General features: G+C 45.3%; 1 protein-coding gene across 2 annotated transcripts in view; it reads left to right on the forward strand.

Moving 5' to 3' along the window:
* The window catches only part of HCK (HCK proto-oncogene, Src family tyrosine kinase), an 86,541-nt gene that overhangs the window by 58,575 nt on the left and 4,312 nt on the right, over window positions 1-23,654 (forward strand). For both annotated transcript variants that reach the window (XM_077460496.1, XM_077460495.1), the window contains exons 6-11: window positions 667-770; window positions 953-1,102; window positions 3,702-3,854; window positions 9,243-9,502; window positions 13,655-13,808; window positions 15,438-15,569. In XM_077460496.1, coding sequence (XP_077316622.1) covers window positions 667-770; window positions 953-1,102; window positions 3,702-3,854; window positions 9,243-9,502; window positions 13,655-13,808; window positions 15,438-15,569 — 953 coding nt within the window. The remainder of the gene's footprint in view (window positions 1-666; window positions 771-952; window positions 1,103-3,701; window positions 3,855-9,242; window positions 9,503-13,654; window positions 13,809-15,437; window positions 15,570-23,654) is intronic.

Genomic DNA, 23,654 nt, shown 5'->3' on the forward strand with positions numbered 1-23,654 from the left:
GTTACTATGCACAGCTACACCAGATTCTGAGTGCACCGGTTTTAGTAAGTCACCCTCATTGTGTCACTAGAGGACAGCTGACTACAGGTTGGAGAGACAAAAAGAGCAAGAAGGAAACCTACAGGCAGGTGGTCTGGGCAGACAAAAGCAAAATTAAGGCAGAATAGGTATAAGACCAGAGCTTCAACACAGTCCAAATCAAATGAGCGACTCTGTGTAGCGCACACAGATAAGAGTCAATCAGAACCTTTTGATCAGGCGCAAAGCTGAATGTCCAGCAGTATATTTAAGCAATACTGATTGAGGCAGGTGTGCTCTGAAGCTCAGGTCATGCTGCAGTGCGCACCTGCCCCAATCAGGATTGCTTAAATATACTGCTGGACATTCAGCTTTGCGCCTGATCAAAAGGTTCTGTTTGACTCGTATGCTGAGTAATGACCAGCAGATGGCAAAAGGTTCAAGGGTTACACAAGATGGCATATGCTAGATAAGGGTGGAAACTAGATTTGGGCACTAAACAGCTAAATTTTCATCTGGAATTCCAGATTTATAGTAGTTGTGTGGAAATAGGAAATAGCTCGGGCTGCTTTAAACATGATAGTCTCCTCTTGTCCTGATGAAGTAAAGGGATGGGGCACCTTTGGATTACCATATTTTATTTTTCAGGTGGTATTTTAAGGCAGTTGGAAGGAAAGAAGCAGAACGGCAGCTGCTGTCATCTGAGAATCCGATTGGAGCCTTCATGATACGGGACAGCGAGACTATGAAAGGTGAATGAATGATATATTGCGGTATGAAATCTTCCCTCATATTAGATCGGGCAGCATTGCGCTCGCTTCCACATACTTTTATAGTAAGCCCAGAGTTGGACTCCTCGCCAACCTATCATAGATACAATGTGGCACTATTACTGTCTCCAGTTATTTTTATATCCTCTTCTTTTGACTTTCAGGCTGCTACTCGCTATCTGTCAGAGACTACAACCCTAAGACTGGAAACGCAGTTAAACATTACAAGATTCGCACCTTGGACGATGGCGGATTTTATGTTTCACCAAGGAAAACTTTCAAAACTCTGCACGACCTGGTCAACTACTACCAGAGTAAGATCCCAAACTCTGTTCCTCTTTTATTAGTATAAAAACATACTTCTGACCACTTCATCCTATTCTGACACTTCTTACATATATGTAAAAATATGCATTTTTTTTTTAATAGAAATATACTTAGAACCCCCAAACATATATTTTTGAAAGCAGAAGCCCTAGAGAATAAAATGGTGGATGTTGCAACTTTTTGTTGTGCTGAGTAAATAGATACCAAACATGTCTCTCTTTAAAATTGCGCACACCCGTGGAGTGGGGGCAAACTTTTGTACATTAAATTATCCATAGGCAACGCTTTAAAGTGACACTAAAAGGTACAGTTTTTTTTTTTTAATAACAAACATGTCATACTTACCTCCACTGTGCAGTTCATTTTGCACAGAGTGGCCCCGATCCACCATTCTGGGGTCCCACGGCAGCTCTCCTGGCTCCTCCCCACAATAGATAACCCCCTCTGGGAAGCTCTCTCCTGAGGGGGTTACCTTGCGGGCACGCTCCCGTGTCATACACTCAGTGTCCACAGCCGCCAAATGTATGACTCGCCCCCATCCGCCCCCCCCGTGCCCGCGTCATTGAATTTGATTGACAGCAGTGGGAGCCAATGGGTGAGCTGCTATCAATCTATCCAAGGAACAGCCGAGAAGTCGTGGAGAGAGCGATGCGAGATCGTGCCTACACAAAAATTCAGGGGTTCCGGAAAGTAAAACGGGGGGGGGGGGAGGGGCTGGGGGGCCGGACACTGCAAGGTGTTTTTTCCCCTTAATGCATAGGATGCATTAAGGTGAAAAAACACGAACCTTTACAACCCCTTTAAAATCCTTTACAGGTTACTAGTTTAAATTTACACAGGAGGTCTGACGCAAGAATTATTGCGCTCATGATAATTTTGCAGTGATACCTCACATGTGTGGTGCGTGTAAGGACAGGGGGATGGGGCGCTCTTATTTTTTATTTTTATTTTTTATACTGTCTCTTTACATTTTTTGCGAAAGAATGGAGAAACCCCCTAAGGTGGAAAAACCCTTAGGCGGTGTTGTTGCCTTTAAAATCCCGTTAGGGGGTTTCTCCATTCTTTCTACATACCAGGGATGTGGCAACCACTTACCACTTTCTAACATAGTGAAAACATCTCTATCGTTACATTTTTTTAAAACAACTTTATTGCCATCACAAGGGATGAACAACATCCTGTCATACCCCAGATCTCTCCTCTGTCCTTAAAAACATCTGATCAAACCAAGCTTGGTTTGATCCTTTTACTTTCCCAAGCCATGTTTGTTCACATCCTTGCGAAACCGGGAAGTGACAAGATACGGCTGTTCTTTTTTTTTGTTTTTTAGACCATAGAGATGATTGGGGACATTCTGGTCTTCAATCATCTCTATGGTCAGCTGGCAGAACCACTGGCTTCAGTCCTGGGCTTCCTGGTGGGATGGAAGAGCCCCGGGGAGGGCTGTCTGTAAAAGAGATCCCTCTGCTAATTAGACATGTGAAATATTTTGTTTCGGAATTTTGTTTTCGTCCAAAAAATACATTTATTTAGTTACTCCCAAAATTCATTTTTATTTATTTTGTTTAGTTAAAAAAATGCATTCATCCGAAAATCCAAAATAATTAAGGTTGAATCTGTCATTGAAGGCTGATGGTGTCTGTCGAATGTTCTAAGAAGATTTGACAGAGCAGCTAAACTGTACAACGCCGCAAATCGTACATTTCCGGGCGAATGTTCCGCCTATAAGCTATAGTAGAATTCTAATGTTGTATGACACTAGTAATAATTATATTTATTAATTATTATTACTAGTCAACCAACATTAGAATTCTTTTATAGCCTATGGGCGGAGCATTTGACCATAAATGTCCGCTGGCCGCGACTGCTTCGTCGAATCTTCATGTTGAATTTTTTCTCTCTGTGTCGAATAATCTTGGACTAATAGAGTTAGGTTAGGCACATTCAACCTTTTTTGCTATTGTCTCTATAATGTCGAATCTTTTCTCTCTATTTTGAATCTTTTCTCTCCATGTAGAATAATCTTGAACTAATACAGCTAAGGTTAGGCACATTCGACCACCGGTTCACAGATCGCTATTGTCGAATCTCCTATCTATATCAAACTGTTGCAAGGAAAAAATTAAAACAAAGCATTTGTTTATGTCGGATCTTTCGGTTTTCTGATTCTGCACGTTCGTTATCGTTTGTTAAAATGATAACGAAAATACCTGAAATTCGGACGAAAATGCATTTGGGTGAAAACGAATGCACATGTCTACTGCTAATTAGTCACTAGCTGATCGACTTTACAACAAAGAACATTGTTGGCTGAAAAAAAAAAAAAAATGATGCCTGTCTGTAGGCATCATCCTGGTATAACCACTTCAACCCCGCCACCTACTGGTACATCACAGAGGCTGAAGTGGTTAAGATCATTCAGAATCATCTAACTTTTGGATGGAGTGGTACTTGCAAATCATTATTTTTGCTATACTGTATACGCATGTTTTGTGTTACTCATCTGAAACCTCTTTGTTGTGTGAGGAAAATGTCATGTGTTAACTCTTTTTTACACTTTTCTTGATCTTTTTTCTTTTTTTGTAGACAACCTGGATGGCTTGTGCCAGAAACTCACCTCAGCGTGCAAGTCCGATCGTCCAGAGAAGCCATGGGAGAAGGATGCCTGGGAGGTTTCCAGAGATTCGTTGAATCTGGAAAAAAAGCTTGGCGCTGGGCAGTTTGGTGATGTTTGGTTGGGTAAGCCATACATATCTTATTGTGCTTGAAAACTCAAAGGATGAAAGAAGCCCCCAATAATAAGCAGCACTATCTACATCTGTTTCCGAAACCATTCCTGAGATTCACTGATAGTGCAGATCTTCTGGGTGACACGAGTAGGATTTGTATGGATCGCTAATAAATATGAACTGTTGGTAACATTTGGGCTGCTTTCGAAAAAAAATTAACGTGAGTCTAAAGGCAGAACGTTTTTTTACCTGAACGGAGAAGTGCAGCCAAAGAATACAGCAGTGCATTTCGTTCTGTACCCCTGTGACCCGTTTTCAGCAGACAGCGAGCCAAAGCCCGCTGTCAGCTGATGTCACAGAGCCGGTCCTGGCTTGGGAAAGATCGCTACCATATGGTTGGGATCCGCCCACATGCTTGGACCGGCAATCCCACCCCCCCCCCCCCCCAACCTCCACATTTCAGCGCTCCAGTGAGTGCTGGAGGGGCAGAGCAGACAGCAGTGACTGACAGTCAGCCAGCTCTCTGTTCAGGTGGCTCAGAGAACCAAGCGATCAGCAGTGTTTGAGCGCTCTGTTCTCAGCCTTAGAGCTGGCGGAGGACCGATGCTGCAACTCAAATTCCCATATTTTCCTTTTTCTTTTAGAAAGAGTCCATGTTTGAGCGCTCTGTTCTCAGCCTTAGAACCGGCGAGGGACCGATGCTGCAACTCAAATTCCCATATTTTCCTTTTTTAGATCAACTTCAGTTTTTTCGTTTTTTTTCTTTTAGAAAGAGTCAAACCTTTTGCTGAAATATACAGCTTCTCCAGGCGCTGCCCTCCACAGACTTGTCATGCTGTGGTTGATCATGATTCTAAAATTAATAATAAATCCTGTACTTGGGCGGCACAGTGGTGTAGTGGTTAGCACTCTCGCCTAGCAGTGAAAAGGGTAGCTGGTTCATATCCTAACCATGACACTGGCTGCCTGGAGTTTGCATGTTCTCCCTGTGCCTGCGTGGGTTTCCTCCGGGTACGCCAGTTTCCTCCCACACTCCAAAGACATGCTGGTAGGTTAATTGGCTTCTCTCCAAAAAAAAAATTGGATCTAGTATATGAATGGGGACCTTGGCTTGGGGGCTCCTTGAGGGTGTAGGGACCGATGTGAATGTGCGATGTACAATGTGCAGGGATAGGGACAATTGTAGACAGGCACCAACACTCACTCAGGTTGAACTGGATGGACTGGTGTCTTTAGTCAACATTGCTAACTATGTAAACTATGTAAACTTCTCTTTTAATGTAAATCTTCTGCAAGCAGCGAGTATAAGTACAGGAAAATTTAAAGAAAGCTTTAAAGCAAAATTATTGCATTGACCTGCATGGAAAATTATCCTAATTATTATTATTAATATACAGGATTTATATAGCGGTTTTCTCAGTGCTTTACAACATGAGGGCAGACAGTACAGCTACAATGAAATTCAATACAGGAGGAATCAGAGGGCCCTGCTCTGTATTACATCTCTGTACTGATGTAGTACAGAGTGACACAGAGACACATAGGAGGTTGTCGCCTGGTCCCATAAGCAGAATTAGAACTTACTGCATACATACCTCACAACTTTTTGCGATGGCAATGAGGGACACCTATTAGCCAAAGTACATAGGCAATGAACACCACCCCCCCGCCCCACCACGCCTCCTTAAAGAAGAATTATACAAAAAAAATATTAGTTAAATCGGAGTTCCACCCAAAAATTGAACTTTTGCTGCTCTGGTTCCTCCCCCCTTCCAGTGCCACATTTGGCACCTTTCAGGGGGGAGCAGATACCTGTCAAATCCAGGTATCTGCACCCACTTCCAGAGAACGTAATGTCTGGCCCCTCCCGCTGCCTTCTGGGAGACACACAGGTCCCAGAAGACAGCAGGGACCATTCAAAGAAAAGTGCAGCACGACTTATGCCGCGTACACACGGTCGAACTGTTTGACGTACTTAGTCCGTCATACAATCCGACGGACAATCCGGCGTACTTTCCACTGAACGGACTTGACCACACACGGATACACAAACAGTCCGATGAAAGTTTGCGCGATGACGTACAGCACGTACGACGGGACTAGAAATAGGAAGTCCAAGACACAGCAAAGCCCTGTAAATCCTTTCTGGGCATGCGCCATTCTTAGTCCGTCGGACTAGCATACTGACGACCGTATTGTCCGCTGAAACCAAAGTACGACGGAAAGATTTTTGGAAAAACCGAAAATCTTAGTACTCCGGACTGCACGCTAAAAAAGTCCGCTGAAGCCCACACACGAGCGGATTGTCCGCTGAAATGTGTTTCAACGGACTAAGTACGTCAAACAGTTCGACCGTGTGTACGCGGCATTACTCACACACAGTAGGAAACATTTAGTGAAGCCATAAGGCTTCACTGCTTGTTTCCCTTAGTAACGATGCCGGCGCCAGCACCCAGAGCCAAGGGGCAGGTTGGCTTTGGGTGCCAACATCACGGGCTCCCTGGACAGGTAAGTGTCCTTATATTAAAAGTCAGCAGCTGCATTATTTGTAGCTGCTGACTCTTAATTTTTTTTTTTTACCCAGGCGAAACTCCGCTTTAAACCCGCGAGTGTTTTTTTATTTTTACCACTACTATTTCTTTATACTGGCTCTTCAAATTTAGTAATGCAACAATTTAAAAAATTGGATGAAAGGTTTAGCACTGGGAAACACTTTTTGAAAGATAAAAAGTGCATTTTATATACAACTATATAGATCAGGGGCTTTGCTCCAAATACGGGACAGGTGGGAGCTATGCGCATTGGACGACCCAATGCAGATTTAGAAGCGCAACAGCCTTTTTTTTGTGCAAAGTTACTGTTTATGGTTCCCATTTTCTAAAGGTCATACAGATATGAAATAATTAAGAAATAATTAAGAAATAAAAAATATGAGCCACTTCTTTTTAGCATGTGAATGGCGGGGACAGACGCACGCGTGATTCCATGCACGTGAGGCTGAGTCTGTTTTAGGAGATCTGCTGATTTTCAGATTAGCAGTCTTCACAGCCTTATGGACAAAGACACACTTGTTTATAGATAATATAGACACATAGACACTGCCATCAGAAACTATAGAATTTTTTTATATTATGCAAACCCTAATTATTATTATTATGTAAACCCTAAAAATTAACTCTTATTTGCTCCCCTTCGCTCTGTAAAATTTACCATTATAAGCTACTGGTCATATCTAGTTAGCATTTGTAAAAAATACCTGTTGGTCCTGCCTAAAATACAGTGCTGCCCTGTGCACTTTGCAGTCTTTTCTCTAGCAGTCTTATTGGCTCTGCTCAGCTGTATGAACTACTGGGAACAACTGAACTACAGAACACCTCCTGCTCACGTTATCAAAATTGAGAGAGGGGTGGTGTCCTGTAGTTCTGTCCTTGGGTTTCAATGCTGTTCCTCCATAGCTACAGTAGAGAGAGTGAGCTTTGTCACCCTAGGACAGGATGTGTGTTGCTGTCAGGATCACTCTGTGAAAATAAAGGGGGAAAAAAGCCTAAAAATCGAAAACAAATGCAGCATTACAACTAAATGCAGGTAAGCTGCAATATATAATACAATTTTGTTCTTGGGTTTGAATAAGCTTTAAGGAAGGGAAGTAGTGGCGGTCGCTAGCCATCGATCACACTATGGACCATACATGAATGATGTTTTTGCAGATGACGGGTGGAGAATTCGAGGGTGGGGATGAAGGTAAGTAGTTTAGTGTGCAGGCTATACAGAGGGGAGTTTGTTGGTATGTTTAAAGTGGTAGCAAACTCAAGTGGTTCTAAAGGCTTGAGGTTTTTTACCTTCATGCATTGTATGCATGAAGGTAAAAAAACTTCTGTGCATCGGTCCCCCAGCGCCCCCCAGCGCCCCCCCCCCCCCAATACTTAACTGATCCAGTGATGTGCACAAGAGACTCGGCTCCCCAGAGACTCTCCCTCCTCAGTGACTGAGACATCAGCAGGAGCCATTGGCTCCTGCTGCTGTCATTCACAGCCAGTGAGCCAATGACAAGAGCAAGGGGGCAGAGCTAAGCTGAAGGTAAGTATTTCAGTGTGCAGGCTTCACAGAGGGGGGGTTTGTTGGTATGTTTAAAGTGGTAGTAAACTCATGCCCCCTCGCTCTTGTCATTGGCTCATTGGCTGTGAATGACAGCTCTGCTCTGCCCCCCTGTAAATGGACACACAGAGCCACGGTTGTGGTGCCCCCATTGCAAGATGCTTGCTCTGGGGTCACTGGGCAGGAAGAAGGGGCCAGGAGCGCTAGCGGGGGGGGGGGGGGACCTGAGAAGAGGAGGATGGAGGCTGCTCTGTGCAAAAAATTATTGAATTTTTGCGAAGTTGTCCTTGTAGTAAACTGCATCACAAAAAAAGAAAAAATGTGGGCCCCCGGGCAGTTTAAGTCATAAAACTGCATACCAGCACTTTATGACAAGCTTACCTGAAAACAAAGCCCTCCAGCAGAGCGCTGTCACCGCTGTAGGCTCTTCCAGCTTCCTTCCAGGTTCATGGGCTTCGGCTGTATGAATGTCCGAGCCTCGATGACGTCAAGGCCGTGGCACAGAGTTTTGAATGGCAAGCACAGTCCATTCAGAGCCCAGTGTGTATGCACCAGTGACGTCACTCACTGCTGCTAAAGTAAATATCTTCTAAACCAGGGGTCTCAAACTGGTGGCCCTCCAGCTGTTGTGAGACTACAAGTCCCATGAGGCATTTGAAGGCTGACAGTTACAAGCATGACTCCCTCAGGCAGAGGCATGATGGGACTTATAGTTTTGCAACAGCTGGAGGGCCGCCAGTTTGAGACCCCTGCAATCTAAACGGTGCATGTTTACTGAACCTACAGGTAAGCCTTATTCTAGGCTATAAGTAAAAATTAACCGCATGAGTTTACTACCACTTAAAACATACCAACAAACCCCCCTCTGTGTAGCCTGCACACTAAAATACTTACCTTCATCCCCACTCTCTAATTTCCTGCCCGTCACCATACAGCCTTTGCAAAAACATCATTCCTTCCTATGTATGGTCCATAGTGTGATGGATGGCTAGAGACCTCCATAATTACAGATCATCCACAGAAGATGAATAGGATGTGTGCAGTCGGCATAGTACCATGCTAGGATGATATTCGTGCAAAGGTGCTGGGCAGGAAGCTTTTATGTAGACTAGGGATGAAGGTAAGTATTTTATTGAGTAGCCTACACTGAGGGAGGTGGGTATATTTACAAAAGTTGTCCTTTAAAAAGCATTGAGGTGTTTTCATAATACACCCATACCTACAGAAATCAACCCACAAATTCATTTTCTGTGCCTATTTCTTGCTCCGGGCCGCTAACTTTCCTCTCCACTCCTTCATTTAGCCACATACAATGGGCACACTCAGGTGGCAGTGAAGACGATGAAACCAGGAACCATGTCTCCGGAGGCCTTCCTCGAAGAGGCAAACATGATGAAAACATTACAGCACGATCGCCTGGTGCGTTTGCATGCTGTGGTGACACTGGACGAGCCCATATTTATCATCACTGAGTACATGCAAAAGGGCAGCTTGCTGGATTTTCTGAAGAGTGACGAAGGCAATTCTCTCAAGGTGCCGCAGCTTATCGACTTTGCCGCTCAGGTAAGAAGCTAGGGATTATTGAAAAACATTTGTCTGCTTAAAATCTACAGGGGGCAGCACCTGTAGCTATATACTAGAGGAGGTGGTAAAAGACTGTAGACATGCTGCAGGGTTTGTTGAAGGCTGGAAACTTGCTGCAGAACACAGCAGATAAAAGGATGTTGAATATGCAGCTGTAAGAGATTTCGGTCATTACTGCCCCTTTGCAAGTCAATGCTCCTACTTCCCCTACTGGAATCTGCAAAGGTCCACAGGCTGGGCACCAGAAAAGGGCTTAACTACAGGGGTCACAAGGGTCACCATTACGACCCAACGCCATGCTCCAGGGGGCCCATGGGGCTCCCCACTGCACCTGGACAGGAGGGGCAGCTTATAGAGAAACAGATGCCCTCCATGTTCCTCCTGAAGCCACCGAATGCTCCCTTCTCCTCCTCTCCCTCCTGCAGTAATTCAGCAGCTGCAGAAGGAACATGGAAGGCATCAGTTTCAGCTCTGTTGGGTTCCCCCCTCCCCTCTCCCGCCAGCTGCTGCAGGGGATATGTCAGGATGGAGAGCAGGGAGGGGGCTGGTAATTATGTTATTCACTGACATCTTCCTTATCCGAAATGACTCTGTGCATTCATAACTTTGGCATAGTAAACTATGTTTACTTTGCTTCAGTTTATTAATGAATGTGAAGCTCTATCCAGGGATATTCCTATCCATTCATTCTGTGCAGCTGAAACTGGAGGACACAGCCCTCAATCTCCTTTCTGTCTCAAAAGTGAAACATCGGAGGTCTGATAAGAACCCTGATATTTCATTAAAATCAACAACAGGGCTCCTAAAAAATAATATTGAAAAAAAAATGAAAATGGCAAAAAATTGAAAACTACTGACACCAGCGGTGGAACTACCTGGGTCGCAAAAGTCGCACTTATGACCGGGCCCTGACGTTCTACCACTGGGCTCAGAGTCAAGGGCTTGGAGGAAGGGGCACCCAGCCAGGGGTCAGTGGGGGCCCTTCTTGGTTTCTTGCACCGGAGCCCTGAAGGTTCTAGTTACGCCTTTGGTACCAGAGATCTATACAGAAGACATTTGTATAAAAACAAATTGTGTTGCTAAATCAGAAACTCAGAGGCAGCATGAAAGTTTAGGAAGGTAACCTGGCTGCAACATTCAGACCTTAGGTGACCTCCTGCCCCTGACAGGTAAGGCCGCGTACACACGGGCGGATTGTCTGCCCAACTAAGTTCGTCAGACAATCCGACAGACAGTCCGTTCAACTTTTGAATGAACGGACTTGACCACACACGATGAGCAGACAGTCCGCCGAAAGCTTGCGCGATGACGTGTACGACGGGACTAGAAATTCGACGTCCAATACACTGCAATGCAACCTTCGGCGTGTAAATCCTTTCTGAGCATGCGCCATACTTAGTCCGTCCAACTTGCCTACACACGAGCGGACTGTCCGCTGAAACCAAGTTTGGACGGACAAAATTACGGAAATTCCGAAAGACTTAGTCCGTCAGACTGTCCGCTGAAACTAAGTTGGGCAGACAATCCGCCCGTGTGTACGCGGCCTAAGTGTCATTCTAAGGGCTCATGCACACATTTTTGCAGCTGCTTTTAGGCACGTCTGGCATTTTCTTTTTCTTTTTTTTTTTTACTGCCTCTGAACTCTTCTCCATGTTAGCCTATGTGTCCATGCACACATAAACTTTCAGAGGAGTTTGGAGGCATAAGTGTTTAGGGGCATAAAAAACAGCGATGTCCATGCGTCCAGGAGCAGAGGCTGTTTGGCTGTAAAAATGCAAAACACTGAATAAAAAAACCTGCTTAACGCTGTAACAAGCTTTTAGCCGTTTTGGCCGTTTTTACATTTTAGGAAGTGTTTTTACTGTAAAAACGCTTAAAAAACCTAGAAATCAAAAAAACACAGCTAAATACTCTTAACGACCGTATTGTCCGCTGAAACCAAAGTAAGACGGAAAGATTTTTGGAAAAACCAAAATTCTTAGTACTCCGGACTGCACGCTGAAAAAGTCCGCTGAAGCCCACACACGAGCGGATTGTCCGCTGAAATGTGTTTCAACTGACTAAGTACGTCATACAGTTCGACCGTGTGTACGCGGCATTAGATGCTATTTAAAAATGTAGCTAAAAGCATGTCCAATTTCCTCTCCTAACCAACACATCAGGTCCAACACCGCACTCAATACTCTCCTCCTTCTGCCCTGTTACCACCGAAGAAGTTGACAAACTCCTCTCCATGGCCCACCTTACCACCTGTCCCTTGGACTCTGTCCCCTCACAATTACTGCGACCACCTAACTGCTCTTTCCTAAACTCCCTAACCCACATCTTCAACCTCTCTCTTTCCTTTGGCACCTTTCCCTCCCTGCTCAAACATGCACTGGCCGCCCCCATACTTAAAAAACCCGTTTGCCTCCAAGCTCATCGAACACCTTGTCCACAACAAATGAGTTGCTACCTCACTGACAACAACCTTCTCGATCCCCTAAAGTCCGGCTTCCGCCCACAACATTCCACTAAAACTGCCCTACTAAAACTCCCCACTCCTCCTCAGCAAACTCCACTCCCTTGGCCTCCATGATTCTGCTTTATCCTGGTTTTCCTCCTACCTATCTTCGCGCACTTTCAGTGTCACTTATGGCGCGTACACACGATCGGACTATCCGGTGGACTTAGCCTGGCGGACAAGAAACCAAGAAGGGCCCCCCCTGACCCCTGGCTGGAAACCGCCGGACTTTGAAGCGGAGGTCCGCCAGACTTTGCAAACGAGCGAACCTGCCCACACACGACCAGACTTTTCCGGCGGACTAGGTGAAGGCGGCAACATTGACTTCCTTCGCTAGTCCAGTCTACCTGGGGCCGCATTCAAAATGAACGGACTTTGCTCCGTGTGCGGGCAAGTCCGTTCATTTCAAAAGTCCGGCGGACTAGCACACAGACGGCCGGATTCGGCAGTCCGTGGACAAATTTTGAGTCAAAACTTCTTTCTAAGTCCGCCGGACTTTTGGGTAAAAAAAGTCAGCCGGAGCCCACACACGGACGAACTCTGGTGTCCGATCGTGTGTACGGGGCATTAAAATTCCATCTCCTCCACTCCCCTTCCTCTTTCTGTTGGGGTACCCCAAGGCTCCATCCTTGGGCACCTCCTATTCTCACTCTATACCTCTTCCCTGGGCCAGTTGATAACCTCCCATGGCTTCCAATACCACCTCTACACCAAAGACACCCAGATCTATCTCTCCACTCCTCAACTCATGGATCACAGACTTACTGAATGTCATATCAGTATGTATGTCACAGCACTTTCTCAAACAATCTTTCAAAAAACTGAGCTTGTTATATTTCCTCATTCCGGCCCCCCCATGACTTTTAGATCATTAAGATCAACAGCGCAACAATTAGTCCCACCACACATGCCAGGGTGCTGGGTGTAATCCTTGACTCTGACCTCTCCTTCAGCCCCCACATCCAATCACTGACTAAATCTTGCCACCTTAACCTCCGGAACATCTCCGAAATTCGCCCCTTCCTGACAAACGACGCCACAAAGCAACTTATTCACCCCTTCGTTATTTCCCGCCTCAACTACTTAAACTTTCTCCTTAATGGCCTACCCTTACACAGGCTATCCCCCTTCAGGCTATTATAATGGCTGCTGCTAGACTAATACACCTCACTTACCGATCCGTGGCTGCTGCACCTCTCTGCCAATCCCTTCACTGGTTCCCCCTACCCCACCGTATAAAATTCGAAATACTAATCATGACATACAAGACCATCCACAACATCGCCCCCAGCTACATGGGGCTGACCTGGTTGATTATACACTGAATAGCTTGTTTAGACATTGCAATGCATTACTGATAATAAATCTAAAATAATTGGTATGCATATTATATAATAAAATAATAATAATGTGTAGATTAATAATAATAACGAGTTGTAGATTTTCTAGCAACAGGACCTTCCTAAATGATTTATTCAGTCTATAAACAACAAAGTAAGCCCTTCACCTACATAACTACAATCCTTTAGTAAGATTATGGTATAGTTCACATTAATTACTTTTTTAATAACTTCTCCTACATAGTTGGAAAGTCTAAAGGAGGTGATGACTTTTCTTCTTTTTCACAGATTGCAGAAGGAATGGGGTTCATAGAGCAGAAGAACTACATCCATCGCGACTTGCGAGCAGCCAATTGCCTGGTATCCTCCACTATGGCATGTAAGATTGCTGATTTTGGCCTGGCTCGTGTGATTGAGGACAGCGAGTATACAGCCAGAGAGGGTAAGTACAGCCCACCCTACAGTATGTACTAAATAATGTACTACCATACCATTTAGCTTGCCTGTTTCTTGGAGACTCCATTGGTGAGACATCTTCTCTGATTTCTGGAGTTTGCTTGTAGGCAGGTGCAGTCTACAGTCTCCACTGCAGGTGGCGCTCGACCGTAGCGACAATACCGCTCTAGGGGGAAGTCATCAGAAACTGTGTTTCTCTATGGTTTCCTCGGTCTCCTGGAAACGTGATCAAGTTGGATGCACTGGATCCAAGTGACCCTGGCGGCCATCTTGGGTCATGCAGATTCTTTTTAAGTCCCTGCTCCCAGGTTTTGGCACACTTTTGGCGAGTGGCTAGTGTAGAGACAGGATACCCATCTGTCAGGGACAGCACTAGCCTTAAGGAGAGGTTCCAGCGGAGTAGGGAAAGAGTAGGGCCTACGTCTGCCTCTTCGGGAACCTTCCCTTGTGGTCCGACCGGCCAGGCCGCACTCACCTCCTCATTACAGATTCTGTCTACAGCTTGGATCCACAGACCGCTGACTCTGAACTGTTATAAGTGCCCCAGTTGGCTGAGCTTCCCCGCCGGACCTGTTTGTACTATTTGACAAGTTCTGTAATGCATCGTTGTTGGCAAACCGGGACTACATGTGCTTTCTGTCACTGCACCTACCCAACATGCATACCCATTGGACCCTTATGAGAATTTCCCACTTATCCTTCTGGGTTTTTAAGTATTTCATATCAGAATGCAACAGTAAGTGTGGGAACACCACAAGGTAGGCAGATCCAGTAACTACTGGGGGAAGCTATAACCTTGAAAATTCCCCAAAGCTATCAAGTGATTCAACCTAAAAAGATTCCATATTAATCTTGAAGATGGTATACCCATATACAATGTTATCTAATGAACTAGTGTTTTCTGTTGACTTTAACAGGAACTGTATCGCTTAGACATCACACATACAATGTTATTTAAAACCCAATTAAACTTTCATTTAAAATTTGTTTAATATGTCCCACTTTCACCTAAACAAATGATATTCAAAGTCTTAAAGTTCCTTTTCTTTAGAGAGGAATCACAGACTGATTAGAAAAGCCTGTCCTTTGCCAGCATGCTGCAGTGAAGGGCCCTTCCTCTGTGTGGAAGCAGTGGTCCCTCTGCAGAGGTTTAACATGTCCTCTTCTGAGTCATACTTATAGTTTTGCATTTAGCAAAGCTAATGCTCCCAGCTGATTGGACAGCTCTGACTTAGAAGGGGGCATCTCTGACTTCTGCAAAGAGAACATGTTTTCACACAAAGAGCAAGGTTTCTACTCTGCAGCTGGCTGGCATGGAAAGACTTTTCTACTCAAGATATGGCTGCTTTCTGTCAGAAATTCTGTAGCTTTGTAGCTTTGCTGCTTAACTGCTGACAGGCAACAGGAACATTATTCTACAGAGAAAAGACATCCATACAACATCTACAAATGTAAAGAAAACAAACTATGACTTTACACACCTTTGCAAAACATGTATAAGTCAGATGATCTACATAACTGCCAGCCAGCTAGCATTTTCAGAAGCAGCTCATCAATGGTTCTCTGTATCTCTCTCAATCAAGTCATGTGACATATTGTTTTTGTTTTTAAACAGGAGCCAAGTTCCCAATAAAATGGACCGCTCCCGAGGCTGCCAACTATGGCTCCTTCACCATAAAATCTGATGTGTGGTCCTTTGGCATCCTTATGACTGAGATAATTACCTATGGAAGGACGCCATATCCAGGTGAGGGAGCTGCATTCCCTCCAAAGGGTCAGCCAGTATTGTAGATGGTATTCAGTTAAACTTTCTAAATAGAACTGCTGATAGGAACAATAGCAGGGACAGTCCTGATGTTTGGCCTGCCTTTGATAAGCCAGTCTTTACTCTTTGCTGAGGACTAAAGCTGCCTACACAGCGAGGGAAAAAAGTATTTGATCCCCTGCTGATTTTGTACATTTGCCCACTGACAAAGAAATGATCAGTCTATAATTGTAATGGTTGGTTTATTTTGACAGTGAGAGACAGAATAACAACAAAAATATCGAGAAAAATGCATTTCTAAAAAGTTTTAAATTGATTTGCATTTTAATGAGTGAAATAAGTATTTGACTCCTTCGCAAAAAATGACTTAGTACTTGGTGGCAAAACCCACGTTGGCAATCACAGAGGTCAGACGCTTTTTGTAGTTGGCCACCAGGTTTGCACACACCTCAGGAGGGATTTGGTCCTACTCCTCTTTGCAGATCCTCTCCAAGTCATTAAGGTTTTGAGGCTGACGTTTGGTAACTCGAACCTTCAGCTCCCTCTACATATTTTATATGGGATTAAGGTCTGGAGACTGGCTTGGCCACTCCAAGACCTTAATGTGCTTCTTCTTGATCCACTCCTTTGTTGCCATGACCATGTGTTTTGGGTCATTGTCATGGTAGAATACCCATCCACGACCCATTTTCGATGCATTGGATGAGGGACTGAGGTTCTCGCCCAAGATTTGACAGTACATGGCCCTGTCCATTGTCCGTTTGATGCAGTGAAGTTGTCCTGTTCCCTTAGCAGAAAAACACCCCCAAAGTATAATATTTCCACCTCCATGTATGACGGTGGGGATGGTGTTCTTGGGATCATAGGCAGCATTCCTCCATCTCCAAACACGGCAAGTTGATGCCAAAGAGATTGATTTTGGTCTCATCTGACCACAATACTTTCACCCAGTTCTTCTCAGAATCATTCAGATGTTCGTTAGCAAACTTCAGACGGGCTGTACATGTGCTTTCTTGATCAGGGGGACCTTGCGGGCGCTGCAGGGTTTCAGTCCTTAACCACTTGCCGACCGCCGCACGACGATGTACGTCGACAGAATGGCACGGGCAGGCATATGGGCGTACATGTACGTCCCTGCCTTCCCGCGGGTGGGGGGCCCGATCGGGCCCCCCCCCGGTGCCAGCGGCGGTCGGTATCCGTTCAGGAGCGATCCGGGATGAGGGGGCGGCCATTCGTTCATGGCCACCCCCTCACGATCGCTCCTGACGAATGGAAGTGAAGCGTGACATCACTTCCTCTCCTGTAATGTAAACACAGGCAGAGGAAGTGATGTAATCTCTCCTCCGTGTCGGTATTTTTCGTTCCGGCACCGAGGAGAGAGGATCGGTGAGTTGCACCAACACACCACACGTACAGTAGTGCCAGGCACACTCTCACCCCCCCTTCACCCCCCCAATCACCCCTGCACCCCCAGTCACAGTGACACCAATTGCATTTTTTTTTTTGCATTGGTGTCATTTGTGACTGTAATAACTGTTAGGGCAGTTAGGGTTAGCCCCCTTTAGTTCTAAGGTACCCCCCTAACCCCCCCAATAAAGGTTTAACCCCGTGATCACCCCCCGTCGCCAGTGTCACTAAGGCTGGGTTCACATTGCAGCGGTTTATGAGAACGGATGTGATTCGCACCGCACTGCAGTGCAAATCACATCCAATCTCTGTGCGATTCGAGTTCAGCCATACAGATAGTATGGCTGAATTCGCGTCGCACCCGCCGCAAACTCGCACGGGACCCTTTTTTTGGTCCGCAGCAGAATCGGATCGCATGGGTGTTCACACCATGCGATCCGATTCCTGTCCGAGTTTGCAGATCGCACTGCGATATTGATCTGGGGGTGTCATTAACATTTCACTGACACTCCCAGCAGTTTGCATAGGGCAGTGTGATGCGGGAACCCGCCGCGGATTCGTGGCGTTCCCGCATCGCTCCAGTGTGAACCCAGCCTAATAAGCGATCGTTTTTCTGATCGCTGTATTAGTGTCACAGGTGACGCTAGTTAGGCAGGTAGGTATTTAGGTTCGCCGCAGCTTTTTATAGCGCCAGGGACCCCCATATACTACCGCATAAAGCCCCCTGATTGCCCCCTAGTTAACCCTTTCACCAGTGATCACCATATAACTGTTACAGGTGACGCTGGTTGGTTAGTTATTTTTTTATAGTTTCAGGGAACCCGCCATTATTACCTAATAAAGGTTTAACCCCCTGATCACCCGGCGGGTGATATAGGTTTGAGGGTCAGATAAGGTCTGCGTCGCCCCAGGCAGCGTCAGGTTAGTGCCAGTACCGCTAACACCCACGCACAAAGCATACACCTCCCTTAGTAATATAGTATCTGATCAGATCTATATTAGCGTCGCCAGCAGTTTAGGTTTCCCAAAACGCATTGTTAGCGGGATCAGCCCAGATACCTGCTAGCACCTGCGTTTTCCCCTCTGCCAAGCCCAGCCCAGCCCACCCAAGTGCATTATCGATCGATCACTGTCACTTACAAAACACAACACACATAACTGCAGCGTTCGCAGAGTCAGGCCTGATCCCTGCGATCGCTAACAGTTTTTTTTGTAGCGTTTTGATACAGTCGCTGACAGCCTAGGTGCTTTTTTACCTGTGAGTCTCACTAGTGTACCTCTAAATTTAGGGGTGTCTACTTTCCAAAATGGGGTCATTTGGGGGGGGTTTGTGCCATCTTGGCATTTTATGGCCTTCAAAACTGCGATAGGTAGTGAGGAGTAAAATCAAAAATTTACACCCTTAGAAATCCTGAAGGCAGTGCTTGGTTTTCGGGGCCCCGTACGCGGCTAGGCTCCTAAAAAATCCCACACATGTGGTATCCCCGTACTCAGGAGAAGCAGCAGAATTTGTTTTGGGGTGTCATTTCACATATGCCCATGGCATGTGTGAGCAATATATCATTTAGTGACAACTTTGTGAAAAAAAAAAAAAAAGTTTGTAATATTTCCGCAACTTGTGGCAAAATATAAAATATTCCATGGACTCAACATGCCTCTCAGCAAATAGCTTGGGGTGTCTACTTTCTAAAATGGGGTCATTTGTGGGGGTTTTGTGCCAACTTGGCATTTTATGGCCTTCAAAACTGTAATAGGTAGTGAGGAGCGAAGTAAAAAATTTACGCCCTTAGAAAGCCTGAAGGCGGTGCTTGGTTTTCGGGGCCCCGTACGCGGCTAGGCTCCCAAAAAGTCCCACATATGTGGTATCCCCGTACTCAAGAGAAGCAGCAGAATTTATTTTGGGGTGTCATTTCACATATGCCCATGGCATGCGTGAGCAATATATCATTTAGTGACAACTTTGTGAAAAAATAAATAAAAAAATAAAAGTTTGTAATTTTCCCGCAACTTGCGGCAAAATATAAAATATTCCATGGACTCAACATGCCTCTCAGCAAATAGCTTGGGGTGTCTACTTTCCAAAATGGGGTCATTTGTGGGGGTTTTGTGCCATTTTGGCATTTTATGGCCTTCAAAACTGTAACAGGTAGTGAGGAGTGAACTCAAAAATTTACGCCCTTAGAAAGCCTGAAGGCGGTCCTTGGCTTTCGGGGCCCTGTACGCAGCTAGGCTCCCAAAAAATCTCACACATGTGGTATCCCCGTACTCAGGAGAAGCAGCAGAATTTATTTTGGGGTGTCATTTCACATATGCCCATAGCATGTGTGAGCAATATATCATTTAGTGACAACTTTGTGAAAAAAATAAATAAATAAATAAAAGTTTGTAATTTTCCCGCAACTTGTGGCAAAATATAAAATATTCCATGGACTCAACATGCCTCTCAGCAAATAGCTTGGGGTGTCTACTTTCTAAAATGGGGTCATTTGTGGGTGTTTTGTGCCATCTTGGCATTTTATGGCCTTCAAAACTGTGATAGGTAGTGAGGAGTGAAATTACAAATGTACGCCCTTAGAAATCCTGAAGGCGGTGCTTGGTTTTCGGGGCCCCGTACGCGGCTAGGCTTCCAAAAAGTCGACCACATGTGGTATCCCCGTACTCAGGAGAAGCAGCAGAATGTATTTTGGGGTACAATTCCACATATAACCATGGCATGTGTGAGCAATATATCATTTAGTGACAACTTTGTGTAAAAAAAAAAATAATAATTTTTTTTTGTCATTATTCAATCGCTTAACCACTTGCTTACTGGGCACTTAAACCCCCCTCAGTCCCAGACCAATTTTCAGCTTTCAGCGCTGATGCACTTTGAATGACAATTGCGCGGTCATACAACACTGTACCCAAATGAAATTTTTATCATTTTTTTCCCACAAATAGAGCTTTCTTTTGGTGGTATTTAGTTACAGCTCGGAGTTTTATTTTTTGCTAAACAAACAAAAAAAGATGCAAAAAAATAAAAATAAAAAATCATGTTTTAATAGTTTGTTATACAATTTTGCAAACGGGTAATTTTTCTCCTTCATTGAAGTGCGCTGATTAGGCGGCACTGATGGCTGCATTGGTGGGCACTGATGGGCTGCATTGGTGGGCACTGATGGGCTGCATTGGTGGGCACTGATAGGCTGCATTGGTGGGCACTGATAGGCTGCACTGGTGGGCACTGATAGGCATAGTTAAGGCGGCACTAATAGGCACAGATAAGGCGGCACCGATCGGCACAGATAAGGCGGCACTGATGGGCAAAGATGGGCACAGATAAGATGGCATGGATGGGTGGCACGGATAAGTGGCACGGATGGGCACTGATAGGTACCACTGATAGATGGGACTGATGGGCACTGATAGGTGGCACTGATAGGTGGCTCTGATAGGTGGCACTGATGGGCGGCACTGCTGGGCACTGATGGGCGGCACTGCTGGGCACTGATGGGCGGCACTGGGGTGCAGCACCTTTGCGGCAGATTGTGGGCACTGTGGGTGGCACTGTTGGTGGCACTGCTGGATGGCACTGTGGGTGGCATTGTGGGTGGCACTGTGGGTGGCGCTGGGGGCACTATGGGCACTGCTGGGTGGCACTGATGGGGGGCACTTACTTTCATTCAGGATGGCACTGCGGTGGGCAGGTGGGCACTGGCAGGGGGCAGGTGGTCAGCTGTATTGCTGGCCGTGATCGGGACTGATGTCCCGAACACGGCCGCCGGTGATCGGCTTTTTTTTTCTCTCCTCGCGCTGTCAGCGCGAGGAGGAATAATAGCCGATTACCAGCTCCGTTCTGTCACATGATCAGCTGTCATTGGCTGACAGCTGATCACGTGATAAGGGGTCGGGATCGACCCCTAACACGGATCGGTGATCAGGCGAGTCTCATGGACTCTCCGATCACAGAGCGCGCCGCGCGCGCCCCTCAGGGGGCGCGCAGGCCGCTCGTAACCAGGACGACGTCAATAGACGTAGTCCTGGAAATGTAGGTCCGCGCTAATGCCGTCATTTGGCAATAGCGCGGATCTCAAGTGGTTAAAGGAAAAAAAAAAAATATATTCAATGGGCTCAACATGCCTCTTATCAATTTCCTTAGGGTGTCTACTTTCCAAAATGGGGTCATTTGGGGGGGTTTTGTACTGCCCTGCCATTTTAGCACCTCAAGAAATGAGAGTCATAAACTAAAAGCTGCGTAAATTCCAGAAAACTTACCTTAGTTTGTAGATGTGACAACTTTTGCGCAAACCAATAAATATACAGTTATTGACTTTTTTTTTACCAAAGACATGTGGCTGAATACATTTTGGCCTAAATGTATGACTAAAATTGAGTTTATTGGATTTTTCTAATAACAAAAATTAGAAAATATAATTTTTTTTCAAAATTTGCGGTCTTTTTACGTTTATATCGCAAAAAATAAAAATCGCAGAGTCAGTCAAATACCTTTAAAAGAAAGCTCTATTTGTGGGAAGAAAAGGACGCAAATTTTGTTTGGGTACAACATTGCATGACCGCGCAATTACCAGTTAAAGCAGCGCAGTGCCAAAGTGTAAAAAGACCTCTGGTCATTGACCAGCAAAATGGTCCGGTCTGAAAGTGGTTAAAGGCGTAGTGTTTTACCAATTGTTTTCTTGGTGACTATGGTGCCAGCTGCCTTGAGATCATTGACCAGATTCTCCCGTGTAGTTCTGGGCTAATTCCTCACTGTTCTCGTGATCATTGAAACTCTACAAGACCTTACATGGAGCCCCAGCCTGAGGGAGAGTGGCAGTTATTTTGTGTTTTTTTCCATTTGCAAATAATCGTACAAACTGTTGTCACCCTCTCACCAAGTTGCTTGGCGATGGTCTTGTAGCTCATTTCAGCCTTGTGTAGGTCGACAATCTTGTCCCCGACATCCTTGGACAGCTCTTTCATCTTGGCCATGGTGGAGAGATTGGAATCGAATTGATTGCTTCTGTGGACAGGTGTCTTTTATACAGGTAACAAGCTGAGATTAGGGGCACTCCCTTTAAGGGAGTGCTCCTAATCTCAGCTTGTTACCTGTATAGAAGACACCTGGGAGCCAGGAATCTTGCTGATTGATAGGGGATCAAATACTTATTTCACTCATTAAAATGCCAATCAATTTCTAACATTTTTGAAATGTGTTTTTCTGTTGTTATTTTGTCTCTCACTGTTAAAATAAACCAACCATTAAAATTATAGACTTTGTCAGTGGGTAAACCCACAAAATCAGCAGGGGATCAAATATTTTTTCCCTCACTGTACACAGGACAATCTTGTATTTATTAAAGGCCCCTGCCCCTGATGGCCTCTGTCTGGAGGAACAAATAATATGGGGTGATTTAAAAAAACTAAAAAAACTTTCCCGGTCACTGCTGTTCCCCCTCTCCCAAGGTAAGCAGCACTGGAAGATCCCACTTTTGCCTTGCCGTCCTCTGCATCTATTTTCAGAGACAGAAACTTTTCTAACATTACTGTTCAATGAGCACCAAGGCTTGACAGCTGCCAGAGGATGCTTGGACCTTGGCCGCACAGCCAGCTGTCTTTTCATGCATATGCAAGAAAATGTCACCAGCACACCAAGGATCTCCAGAATGGGTCCAAAGCTTTAATCAGCGATCACGTCGTTACAGCAGATTGCAACGTTTCGGAGCCACGCAGGACCCCTGCATCAGGCATGTGACAAAGTGTGATACAGAACAAAAAATATTTAACGAACCATCCACCAATCAGTGAACAAGAAAAAAAACTCAGCCCCGCCCCCTGACATCATAATGACTCTGAAACTTTGCAATCCTCTGTAACCATGTGATCGTTGCTTAAAACTTTGGACCCATTCTGGAGATCCTTGGTGTGTTGGTGACATTTTATTGCTTGCACTTGAATTGGTCCCAGCCGGTGATTTCTTCAGCACCCACTCATAAGCATAACCATTTCTACAGGAACGTGTGCATTGGAGAGTGCGTTGGAAGTTTTTATACATACGGGAACCCGATATGCCCAAGTAAATGCTCAAAAAAGGCCCACACGGTGCAACAACTCAGCTGGGTGTCCTGCAGAAAAACTACAATGGATTTGTGGCAATTTTATTTTTTTACATTGTATATGCTTTTAGCCCCTTTACACCAGCTCCCTTCAACTCTTCAAGGAGTTACCAGTGCCTGCGGCCGGTAGGCTGGCTCTCAATCATGTGATGACTGTGATCAAGTGTCCATCTTACCAGCTTTGTAAATAGTGATCGCAAGCTGTCGGTGACACCTTGGTCACACACAGAGCAGCAACGCTGACTAAAGTAGGATAAGGCTAGAGCCAAGATATTCCAATTAGACGCCAAGATACTCCAAGTGCCTAAAGAGTTATTTCAGAGATTTATGTATATATTGAGAGGATAATTCAAAATATTTTGTAGAAACCATCCTAGTAATCACATTACTAGGATAGAGGGGTGAAGTCATGTCCTTACTAGGATGGGGGAAGGGGCTCAACCGTTCCCCCATCCTAGTAAGGACATTACTTCACCCTCCCTATCCTAGTAATGATATGACCTTGTCCCCCCCCAACCTATTATTGGCATGGCTTCGCCTCCCCCCATCCTAGTAATGACATGACCTC

The sequence above is a fragment of the Lithobates pipiens genome, unplaced genomic scaffold (genome assembly GCF_037356315.1).
Source record: "Lithobates pipiens isolate NorthernLeopardFrog02 unplaced genomic scaffold, aLitPip1_a1.2 Scaffold_28, whole genome shotgun sequence".
In the NCBI taxonomy this organism is placed as follows: Eukaryota; Metazoa; Chordata; class Amphibia; order Anura; family Ranidae; genus Lithobates; species Lithobates pipiens.